The sequence below is a fragment of the Protopterus annectens genome, chromosome 1.part1 (genome assembly GCF_019279795.1).
Source record: "Protopterus annectens isolate FY-2018-M chromosome 1.part1, PAN1.0, whole genome shotgun sequence".
In the NCBI taxonomy this organism is placed as follows: domain Eukaryota; kingdom Metazoa; phylum Chordata; order Ceratodontiformes; family Protopteridae; genus Protopterus; species Protopterus annectens.
In genome coordinates this window covers 1838596435-1838608627 of record NC_056726.1, presented here as the reverse complement: position 1 = coordinate 1838608627, position 12193 = coordinate 1838596435, and the positions used below count along the sequence as shown (strand labels likewise).

The window sequence follows — 12193 nt, the reverse complement described above, 5'->3', positions numbered from 1 at the left end:
ATGTTCACCGGGAAACCAGGGAGCACCCACCTTGTGCAGCACCAGGTGGATATAGGACCTGAAAGGCCTATCAGGCAGGCCCCTTTTAGGGTGCCTGAGAGATTCAAACAGACTCTGAAGGAAGAGGTACAGGAGATGTTGGAACTTGGGGTGATTCAATAGTCCAACAGTCCCTGGGCCTCACCAGTGGTGTTGGTGCCAAAGAAGGATGGCAGCACCAGGTTCTGTGTGAATTACAGAAAATTAAATATTCACACAGAGTCAGATGCTTACCTCATGCCTAGGACAGATGAGGCTCTAGAGCAGCTAGGTGGGGCTAAGCATCTTACAACCATTGATCTTACCAAGGGTTACTGGCACGTGTCCTTGACTCCCAGTGCTAGAGATAAGTCAGCCTTTGTGACACCTTTTGGCATGTATGAGTTCACAAAGATGCCCTTTGGGATGAAGAATGCCCCAGTAACTTTCCATAGGCTGGTAGATCATATCTTAGCTGGAGCAGGAGGGTTTGCCCTTGCTTACATGGATGATATTGCTATCTACAGCCATTCCTGGCAAGAACACCTTCAGCATGTCATGGAGGTGGTGGGCAGACTACAGAGGGCAGGGTTGACCATTAAGCTAAGCAAATGTCAGGTGGGAATGGCAGAGGTCTCCTACCTGGGACATAGAGTGGGGAGTGGTGAGATAAGGCCAGAACCTGCCAAAGTGGAAGTTAGTCAGGCATGGCCTGCACCCATTACCAAAAAGCAGGTGAGGGCATTCTTGGGGACAGCAGGGTACAGCAGAAAGTTTGTTTCCAATTATAGTACCATAGCTGCTCCCCTCATAGACCTGACAAGGAAGAACAGGCCAGATAAGGTAGTGTGGACCCCAGCATGTGAGCAGGCATTTCAGAAGCTTAAGGAAGGTTTGGGAGGACTTCCAGTGTTAGCCAGTCCAGACTACAGCAAATAATTTGTTGTGCAGGTGGATGCTTCAAACTATGGGGTGGGGGCTGTACTTAGCCAGATTTCTTCAGAGGGAGAAAAGCTCCCAGTGGTTTATCTCAGTCGTAGGCTCCAATCCAGGGAGGAATGCTATCCAGCAGTAGAAAAGGAATGTCTAGCCATAGTGTGGGCACTACAAAAACTTCAGCCTTATGCCCTTATCTGTATGGAAGAAAATTCACTGTGATGACAGATCACAACCCGGTAACATGGTTAAACAGAGCCAGTCAGCAAAATGCCAAGTTGCTAAGATGGAGTCTGGGGTTGCAAGTATATGATATGTCAGTGCAGCACCGCAGTGGGAGTAGCAATGCCAATACAGATGGGCTCTCAAAACAGGGAATGGGGCGAGGTACACCCAGATAGACCTGACACTCTCAAGCGATGTTTCTTAAGGGGCATTGGAAAAACTTGCTTGAGTTCCCCGGGGGGGGGGGTGACAATTGGGGAGAGATGGGCAAAGGCTGCCAGCCTAGGCAAATAGAATTTGATATATAATTCTGGCATTTGTAAATAAATGGAAAATACAGACATGTTTCTTGAGTGTAAAGAATACTGTGAAATGTGGAACTGCAAAATATGTGACAACATTGCACTCTACTGGCCCAGTGAAGCATGTTGTAACCTTTCATGTTAGAATTCGGCTCCAGGGCGGCTGGATGAAGATTTCATGTCCATTGTTTTAAGGCTAAAGTTTATGACTAGAATTTAGATGTGGAAGGGCTTTATTGCTCTGGTTTCTGCTAGCATATACATGTGAAATGTCAAATGTCTTCTATTGTTGCACATTTCTGTGCAGGTGTTAGATTGCTAAATAATGCAGTTTGTTTGCCTGGGAAAACCTAAGTGTCAAAAATGATGTAATTTGGGGAGGGACCCAGCAAACATGTTTGTTAGCAATGTTTAAATACTATTTCTCACAAGGGACAAAAAGCATTTTGACTTTGGACATCTAACTTATCACCACTCTGCCTTATGCTCACATGTAAGTTTTAGCACTGTGATTTCTTGTAGGAATAGTTAAAGCTAGTAAAGATTAATTAGGTATTTTTCTTTGAAATCAGATCTGTCCTACTGTATTATTTTATGTTTCTGTGTGATCTGTGAACTGTTAGATATCTCTGTGGTGTAGTAGTTTTGTCTTGTGTTTTAATTATTTATTATTAAATAATTTTAAAACCTTCTAGCTGTGGTTGATTTGTGTAGGGATAAGCTCTAGAGTACATTGCATATTTATAGAGGTTATCATAATAGGCCACTCTAAATTAAGCCTTGACTGTTAGTCATACTACCATTGGATATTAATATTGCACAGTAATAATTGGATACCCTTTTAAGGGCCTTTTAGTAGCTGATATTATTAACCAGGCGGTGGCAGTAATTACTACAGTACAGTCCGGGTAAAAGTGCACAGTTGTAGAATCTGTGTCAGCCTTTCCCAGGAGTGTCTGTGAAGTTGTATAAATACTTATCTCAAAGTGTGTGTGTGTTGTGTCAGCTACTTGGCAGGGGCACAAAGCACTGGTTGGACAGAGAGTGTGCTGGAGGTTTTAGCTTGCCCGTTTAGGCTGAGACTTGGACCCTATAGCTGTGCCAGTGGGGAGTCTTATTGGGGACCTGGTGAGCAAGGGAGCAACCAGCCCCAGACTGACTGATCTCTCTGTGCACTTAAGGGAAATTGTACTTTACTGTGTGTATTAGTTATCCTTTTTTCTTCTATGAGGCGACCTCCCTGGTGTTAGTGGTGAGGAATGAGGCTCCTTGACTGCTGGGCCAAGGCACAGTCGTCACAGCTACAAATACCCACACTACTCAGGTAGAAAGAAAACTGCACAAATGTTTTTCACAGCAGAAAAGCAGCAGTGAGCCTTTAAATGTAAGTTTTAAATAAATAGAGCAAGGAGACTCTAGAGAAAGCTTTTAACTGCAAACAAGTTATATGATACACTCCTTGGCAGGAAATCAGAACAAAAAACCCAAACAGATGCTTAATAAATTTAGACAATTTCCAGTTAATACCACACACACAGCGGAACTAGCTAGAAAAATATGCAGCAGACAATTCAAGTGCTATAAATAACTTGCAAAAATAAGCAAAAAACAGGATACTTAATGTTATATATTACAGATCCAAGTTTGCTCAGTGCCCTTCCTTCGATTAGCTCAGTGTAGAATCACCAATGACCAGGAAATTTGGCTGTGTGCTAGTTTGCCTTAAGAGTTAGCAGTTAAGGCACTAGATACAGTGTTACCATATGTAGCTGGAGGTTGTGTTTTAACAGAGTGTTACAAGATGGTTGAGGACCCTTTCTTTGATTGCACTGTGCAGAAGGTTGTAGTGTTTTAGGAAGTTACCTGTAAGTGCCTCAGCATAAATAGTTTTACGTTTAGGGTCTTTATCCTATTCATTAGGTGTGGTGCAAATGTCACTGACAACCTCTATAGGATTAGTTCTGGTTGTATGAGAGAGTTTTGCCTCCAGCATTAAAGTGTATTTACACCTCTCACATACACTTATCTGTTTTATTAAGAATAAGTGAATTGCCAGTGTACATGAGGCAGTTGCTACAATGCCTCAGAATACCCTTCTCAACCAGACTGGCCAGAGAGAGAGTCGGGAAGTGCATATCTATATGGCCATTGACCTATTTTAGGAGGTGTGAAGAAAACGTAAATATTGAACAAGTCAATAAGACAAACAACAAGATGCTCTAGTAGTTAGTTTTTGTTGTGTCAGTGAGAAAGATTTTGGCTCTGTAAAGCATCACTAGTTTTTCATGAGTTTTTCTTATGCAATTTTGCATAATTTGCTATGAGAGGTGACTTCAATGGTTGTATTATCGAGAGAGGACTTTAAATTTTGTTTTTTCATAAGAGACGGATTTGGGGGGAAAAAGTAGTAATTTGGTCTTTTTTTGGTGGAGCATGAATTGTGAATTACGAAGCCATCTTTCAGTGGCTGCTAAACTTTCCCTGAGTAATTTTTTGGAGATATACCATGCTGTCAGATGTACAAATGAGAGTAGAATCATCTGCGTATTGTATTAGGGTGGCCTGTTGTGTGGATCTACAGAGGGTGTTGGTGAAAATGTTAAAGAGGAGGGGACCAAGGATAGAGCATTGTGGTACATTGGTGGTGAGTGGGAGGAAAGGAGAGAGCATGGTCCGCCAGTTTACTGACTGATACTTATTGGACAGGTAGCTTTTGAACCACAGAAGGGTGGGCTGAGAGACACCTGGTGAGGACATTTGAAGTAGAAGTTTGCTGTGACAAGCTGTTTGAAGTCCATGGTATGCGTTCAGGCATATATCTCAACTTCTCTGCTCAAGAATTCTGGACAAAGCCAGAAATAATGTGGGAGCAAAGGCCCCCTATCAAGGACAGTTTCAAAACATTATTCTAATTCACTTAAAGGTTAATAAAACAACAGGCTTTGCACCAACATGCTTTTTCTATAGAATAAGTATGGAACTCTGGCATTATTGATTGCAATCCTCAGCGATTTAGCAGAAAAAACAAAAATTTAACAAGAGAGTGGGAATACTATGACGCAAAATAAGGACATTCTGTAAAATCAGGGAGAGCTAAGATATATGACGTCAATGTAGATTTTAGTCACTCACATCGCACGGTATGACCCTTTTCAGGTGGGATTAAATCCTACACCACGGCCGACTCTCCACATTGATTGTACTCTTAGTAACAAGGCTTCCGGGGCATTTTATCCTACAGTCACATTTTTCAGCTTTCCAAAGCTGACGCATTTCTAAAAGAAGGGCGAATTTTTTTTCTTCAGGAAAAATTCACAATCCTAGCCAATACAAAAAAGCTATTTACACTACCAAAAATACGGGTCGGTGAATAGTTTATTCGAGTGGTTTTACAGCCTTTAAAATTGTCTCATCTACAATATTATAACTTGTCATCAAAAACAACACCGTGTTTTTTTTTTCTATTAAAATACTAAGACTTTTGTAATTTTGCATACATTCTTTAGAACGCAATGCTCAAGTCAAGACCTTTCTACGACAAGGAAGGCATGTGGTGAAACTACATAGTATACATTACGAAGATACAAGTATTTGTAGTTTCCCAATGTACAACACTTGCTATCTGGCATCTTGGTCTAAGGGCGCAGGTAACACGTAGGAACCAGGAAATATGCTGATATTTTATAACAACTACTTGGCAGCAACAATGGATCCGCGGTGGTCAGTAGTCTGGCTGATAGGGCTGGTAGTCGGGACTGCAGTGGCACACAGAGTGAAACGCTATACCCCAGACTGGGAGAGTTTGGATGCCAGACCCTTACCTGCATGGTTTGACGAGGTTAAATTTGGCATATTTATACACTGGGGTGTGTTTTCAGTGCCGTCTTTCAACAGTGAATGGTTTTGGTGGCAGTGGCAGGCGGAGAAAAACCCTGCCTATGTTGACTTCATGAACCGTAACTACCCTCCAGGCTTCACTTATGCTGACTTTGCGCCGCAGTTCACTGCTGAATTTTTTGACCCTGACAGCTGGGCAGACCTCTTCCAAGCAGCTGGAGCAAAGTAAGTTTGTTGCCGACATTTGGGTATATTGAGAGCAAAGGATAGGAAAACGGTGGTGAGTGGCGGCAGTTGTAAGGCTAAAAGACAAAGGAAGGGATTTCATTTTAAGGCAGGTAGTTGGTTAGCCGAAAAAAATTGTCATGAACACAGTCAACATTTCCAAAGGTATGATCCCAGGCTTGATACCTACTACCTGTTTACTACTGCTATTGATTTTCATGGGAATGCATAGGCAATTGTCAGGCAACCTGTTCTTATAAGTCATCTTAAGCTAAGCCAATTTCCCCAAAGGTGAGAGTCAAACCTTTTGTTTAGTAGGTAAATACATTAACCGCTGTCATGCCCTCATTTTCATCTAAGTGTTAACTCTACCCATGCTATACCACTGCGGTGGTGGTGGTGCTGTGGTAGCGTTGTCGCCTCACAGTTAAGACGTTGCCCGTTCCGTTCGATTTTCAGTTAGAGCGTCTTCTGTGTGGCGACATGCATGAATGGGCGTTCCTTTGTTGAAGGTAGGGTTACCACCTGTCCCACTTTGCGAGGGACAGTCCCTCTTTGGGCAGTTGTGTCCTGCAAAAAAAAAAGTGAAAAAATTGCAAATGTCCTGAGATTTTAAGACAAAATTATTTTCTAAATTTTATGTAATAGTTGCATAAAACAGTTATTCTGTATCTGAAACACCTAAATGTTATAAGAAACATAATAAGGAACTAAAATGCTACAAGAATAAACTTTTATTCAGGCAAAAAACTGAAGTTCTGTCCTTTGTACTGGCCGTGGGTATGTTTTGCCCAGCAAAGTCTGATGTTTGTAGCACAAATGTCCCACTTTGGGTATTTGGAAAGGTGGCAACCCTAGTTGAAGGTTGTGCGTTAGGCCGGCAAGCCAGCACGTAAAAACCTACTGCCAATCATTAGCGGACCGGAGTTCCGTTGTGGCGACCCCTAACCGGGAAAAGCCGAAAGACACAAACAAAACCCATGCTATACCAATTGGAAAGCTAATTTCGCCCAGTGACTGCCTTTGTGAGTCAGGATCTCATATATATATAATGTATCCAAAGGAAATGGCACTAAGAAGGAGTAAACCACGGTAGACGAAGCTGATGAATAAACTTTTATTCAGGCAAAAAACTGAAGTTCTGTCCTTTGTACTGGCCATGGGTATGTTTTGCCCAGCAAAGTCTGATGTTTGTAGCACAAATGTCCCACTTTGGGTATTTGGAAAGGTGGCAACCCTAGTTGAAGGTTGTGCGTTAGGCCGGCAAGCCAGCACGTAAAAACCTACTGCCAATCATTAGCGGACCGGAGTTCCGTTGTGGCGACCCCTAACCGGGAAAAGCCGAAAGACACAAACAAAACCCATGCTATACCAATTGGAAAGCTAATTTCGCCCAGTGACTGCCTTTGTGAGTCAGGATCTCATATATATATAATGTATCCAAAGGAAATGGCACTAAGAAGGAGTAAACCACGGTAGACGAAGCTGATGAATAACCACTCACTCTATTTAAAAAGACACAAACCATAAACAACTGTAATCACTCTATTTTCATTTTTCTCAAAGTGAAGACTTTATCAGATGCAGTAAATCATTATTCCAAAGTAATTTGTATAGCAATTGATTAAATAAACTAATTAAGTAATTAAAATTATTATAAACCCAATTGCTTTCCCCCAACTAAAAAGTCGCACATAAATATGTAAATATAAATAGATTAATCAAATCTCATTTAAAAGCACAAATTGTGTTGTATTGTATAAAATGTATACATAAACATTTAAATAGAATGATTTAAAACATAATATGCTGTGCAAAAGGTTAAGTATAAATACATAGGTTCATAGGTTGATACTAGGCTATCTGCCGTAGGGCATTTACAAACCTAGCCAGAGTGTGTTTGGCTTTCGCCACCCTTTTAGATTTGTAGACTGTGCCTATGAATAGTAGGTCACAGAATATTGTCCCTTTACGGTTACTTTATTATGCCTCTGTCTAGCAGGGACCCAGAAGTGATCCCGGGGGTATATTTACGATCTCCCATCCACTTGTCAAGATTTCTCTTGAAGAGGGTCAGTGAGGGGCTCTGCCTAACTTGGACTGGGATTTTGTTCCAGAGTGATGGGAGTCTCTGGGATATGAATCTGTCCCTCCAGCATGTCATATTTATTTCTGTGCTCAGGTTTAAGTCTCTAGAATGTGTAGCTCTAAGGGATTTGGATTTCTTGAGATGGAGCATGTCTATTAATTCTGGGTTGGACATGGCTTTATAAGTCAGGCACAGATCGCCCCTGAGTAGGCGGTAAGCAACTGAGTAGAGCCGGAGTTTCTTTAGCCTAATTGCATAGGGCATCTGTTTGAGTCCATTTATCCTCTTGGTGAGGTACTTTTGGGGTCTTTCCAGTTGCTGCAGGTGCCGGGTAAGGTACATCCCAAATGGGGCATTATATTCAATTATGGGCCTGATGAGTGATGAATAGAGTGGTACAATGACCTCATTTGATCTAGATGTGAAACCTTTCGTGATGAGGTGGGCTATATAGAAGGTCTTTCTGACCACTTTGGCAACGTGGTTGTCAAAGGAGAGATTACTATCTACTTGGGTCCCCCAAGTCCCTAATTACTTCCTCCGTACTTAGTGTGTTACCTCCTGTGTAGTAGTCTGTGGGCACTTTGTTTTTCCCAAAGGGGATGACAATGCATTTTTTTGCATTTAGCTTTAGGCCATGACTCTGGCACCAGTTATCTGTCTCTGTGAGACCCTTTTGGAGAATGCTTGTGTCAGCCGGGGAGTCTATTATAGCACCTAGTTTGCAGTCATCTGTGAACTTCTTCAGCCATAGTCCTCCTGTGTTTGCCTGTACCTCAGAGAAGTAAATGCCGAACAAGAGAGGTCCCAGGACTGAGCCTTGTGGAACTCCACTTGTAACTGGTTTAGAGTCTGACAGGGCTCCTGCAATTCTGACTGCGTGGGTTCTATCCCTGAGCCAGTTTGCAACCCATCTTGTGACATAGGGGTTAATATTTAAGCTGGTGAGCTTATTTATGATACCAGAGTGGGGTATTGTGTCAAAGGCTTTTGCGAGGTCCAGGTAGGCTGTGTGGACCACTTTCCCTTCGTCTATGGCCCTGGTAACTGTTTCAAAGAAGTCGACCAGGTTCAAGAGGCAAGACTTGCCCTTAACAAAGCCGAACTGGGTAGGATTCAGTGTCTGAAGGTTACCGATATCATTGTTTATGAGTTCCATGATGATACACTCCATAGCTTTTGCTTCACTCTACTGTTAATAATTACCTGGTGTGCTATCACATGTGAAGAAATGGAAGCACTTTACTATCTCGAAATACTGAAATCTCGAATTTCAGTATCTCGAGACGAAAATGCTGAAAGTGCAGTTGAGCGAAACTGCACTTCATCGAATTCGAAGTGTCGAATTTGCGGTTGTGGTGGTGCGGTACGTGGGATTTGCTTTGTTTGTAAGGTGTGGTGTGCTGTGGGATATGGTTTGCCTGCCATTGTGTGGATATAGGTGGAGATTTAGGTAAGTGCCGTTTTTTTACAGGTTTTGGGTAGGGATTTGAGTGTATCTGAGTGTGCTGGGAAGTTTTGGGTGTAGGTTAGGGTAGGTAGGTAAGAGTGTGTAAGTGTTAAGAGTGGTAGTGTTTGTATGTATGTGATGTGTGTTTGTGCAAGGGAAATATAGAGTATGTAGTGGTGGGTTTAGTGTCTTTGTCTTTTTAGTGCAATCTGGGAGTTAGTATATATAAGTAGCGGGGGTGTGGGGGCGCAGCCCCCCACATGGGGAGTGCAGGGGGCTTGCCCCCTTGCTTATATGTAAGGTAGGTTTGTGTATTTGTGTTGTTGTGTTTGTCTGTGTTTTGTTGGTTTGTTGTAGTGTAGGGAGGAAGGTGTATGTTTGTGTGGTGGAGGGTGTATTTAAAAGTCGCAATTTTAAATTTCGCACTTTTGGGGTTTCGATATTGTGAATGTTCGGCTTTATAGTTTTGAGATACTGAAATTCGAGATTTCAGTATTTTGAGATTATAAAGTGAATCCAAAAAAATATATTGGCATAAAAAACATACAATATTAGGGATATGAAGTAATAAAAATGTTTACATAGAACATTTGTATAATATTAATAAAATTATTTAAAACTTGGTTAAAAATAGGTAAAGTAGGTAAAATTATGGTGAATATACTTCACTAAGAAACCTGTTTATAAATATGTTTTGTTAATAAAATATTTGTATTGATAAAACCCCATAAAAATTAAATAAAACATTTTTTTATAAATGTTTCTACAGTGTTGATGGTTACAATTTTGCTGATCTCACTTTTAAAAGGGGGGCAATAGAAATATTTTTGTTCAGTCCAGGAGAGATATAGGCTTGTAGTGTAACTTGCCACCACAGTTCTTTGTAGTCAGTTATTTCCTCCCATGGCCCTCCTCACACACACTTTACATCCTCAAGAACAAAAAAAAGAAACTTATCCTTCGTGCACTCCTTTGAGTGTTTATATAGAGCATTATTCTCTTTCTTTGTAAGAATGTCATAGTGATGTTCATATATTTCTTTTTTGAGCTTACACTCAGTTTTCCCAACATATAAAGCTTGACATGCCTGACAAGTAGCCAAATATACTAAACCAGAGGAGTGACAGTTATAAAAATGTATTCATTCTATCACTCTAGTCCTACTCGACAAAAATACACTCTCCTTATTCAAAATGTATGCACACTGAGAACAAGCACTACACCTGAATGTTCCTTTCCTTTTAATGTTGATGTTCTTTTTCCTATTTATTTCTTGTTTTAGTAACCCCTAAATTTTGTGGCCTTTTGTATGTGGCTTTCACAGTTTTTTTAGGAATTTCTACTAAGTCAGTAAGGCTTATAAACTTTTCCCATTCTTTTTCTATAATGTTCCTGACAGTATGTGCATTCCCGTTGTATTCTGTCACGAAGGCTTGACTAAAAGTTTCCTCTCGGTTGTTAACTGTATGTCTTTCCATACTATTGTTTAAAGTATTTCACCTAAGATAGGTCTAAATCTGTCCTTTCTCCTGTCAGCTACTTCTTTTCTAACTTCCTCAATCAAATCCAAGGGATAACCTCTTTCCTTAAATAGGCCTTCTAAAAATCTACATTCATCCTCAAAGTCTTTGTCCATGGAAGTCATTCTGCTAGCCCTGACATACTGACCTTTTACTATATTTCTTTGTGGAAATATGGATAGGCACTTGCAAAGTGCAAGTATGAATTGGAAAATGTGTCCTTCCTAGATATTTTGGACCTAAAACCTTCACCAGTTTTAAAAATTTCTACATCTAAATATTTCATTATGTCTATAGAATAATGACATGTTGCTGTGTCTTTTTCCGGTTAGGGGTCGCCACAGTGGAACTCCGGTCCACTAATGATTGACAGTAGATTTTTACGTGCCGAGTTGCCAGCCCTGACACACAACCTTCAATGAAGGTACGCACATTCACGCATGTCTCCACACAGAAGACGCTCTAGCTGAGAATCGAACCGGACAATGTCTTACTTTGAGGCGACAACGCTACCATGGCATCACCATGTAAACTTTAAAAAACTAGTAGTTTTGCCTAAATATGCAACAAATTCTTTGAATTTTTCCAGTGAGGCAGTCCAGAAGATACATATGTCATCTAGGTACCTCCTGTAGAATACCTAACAATTTGTATAACTTGAGTGAAGGACAAAATTGTTTTCCCATATTGCCAGCACTATGTTGACATAAGTGGGGGGATGCAGGCTGCACCTATAGATACCCCTTGTATTTGTTGAAAGAATTCACCTCTAAAGTGTATATAGTTGTTTTTAAGAACTAATTCCCTTAGATTCAAACAGACTAAATGTTCACTGTGTTGTAAACTTTTTTCACTAAATAAAGCTTCTTCAAAGAATTCCCTACCCTCATCGTGAGGGATACTAGTGAACAAATCTATTGTATCAGTTGTGACAAAGATAATGTTGTCATTATATAACTCAGGCTTAATGCTCCATAAAAAATCTCAGGAATCTTTTAATATAACAGTTTCATTCATTCATAACTTTTTCAACTTATTGTCAACATATTTGGCTAGGGGTGCTGTCTAGGACCCTTCTGCAGCCACAGTGGGTCTTAGTGGTGGATCTACCTCATTCTTATGGACCTTAGGGATTCCAAATATGGGAGGAGATTTTTAGTTTGTCATTCTTCAAATATTTAAGCGTGTTTTGGTCTAGTAACCCCTCCAAAAATATGTCACTGAAAGCATTATCTGTCTTTTTGTATGAAATATTAATTTTGTTTTTAGATACTCTAACATATTTTTCTGTGTCACTTAGAAGGTCATTCATTTTACCCTCATAAAATATAAGGTCCATTATACATGTATACATACAGATATATAAAATACTCACACATAAACATACATATGATTATGTAAGCTGTCACTGACAAACAAAATAATCAATATCCCAAAAACATGGACAATGGCACACTACTATGTATATATCAAGAAAAAACCTTGGCAGCATGCAAACTTTAAAAGAAAACAAACATTAAAAAACTGCACCCCCACACTCCCTGTTAATAACTCTGAGACTGCACAAAACCGGGGAAAATAAATATTTCTC

At 40.4% G+C, this 12193-nt stretch overlaps 1 protein-coding gene across 1 annotated transcript in view; it reads left to right on the top strand.

The window, feature by feature from the left end:
- Positions 1 to 4995: 4995 nt before the first annotated feature.
- Positions 4996 to 12193, top strand: part of LOC122812682 (tissue alpha-L-fucosidase-like) — a 453601-nt gene continuing 446403 nt past the window's right edge. The window contains exon 1 of the mRNA XM_044084826.1: positions 4996 to 5543. Coding sequence (XP_043940761.1) covers positions 5152 to 5543 — 392 coding nt within the window. The 5' untranslated portion in view covers positions 4996 to 5151. The remainder of the gene's footprint in view (positions 5544 to 12193) is intronic.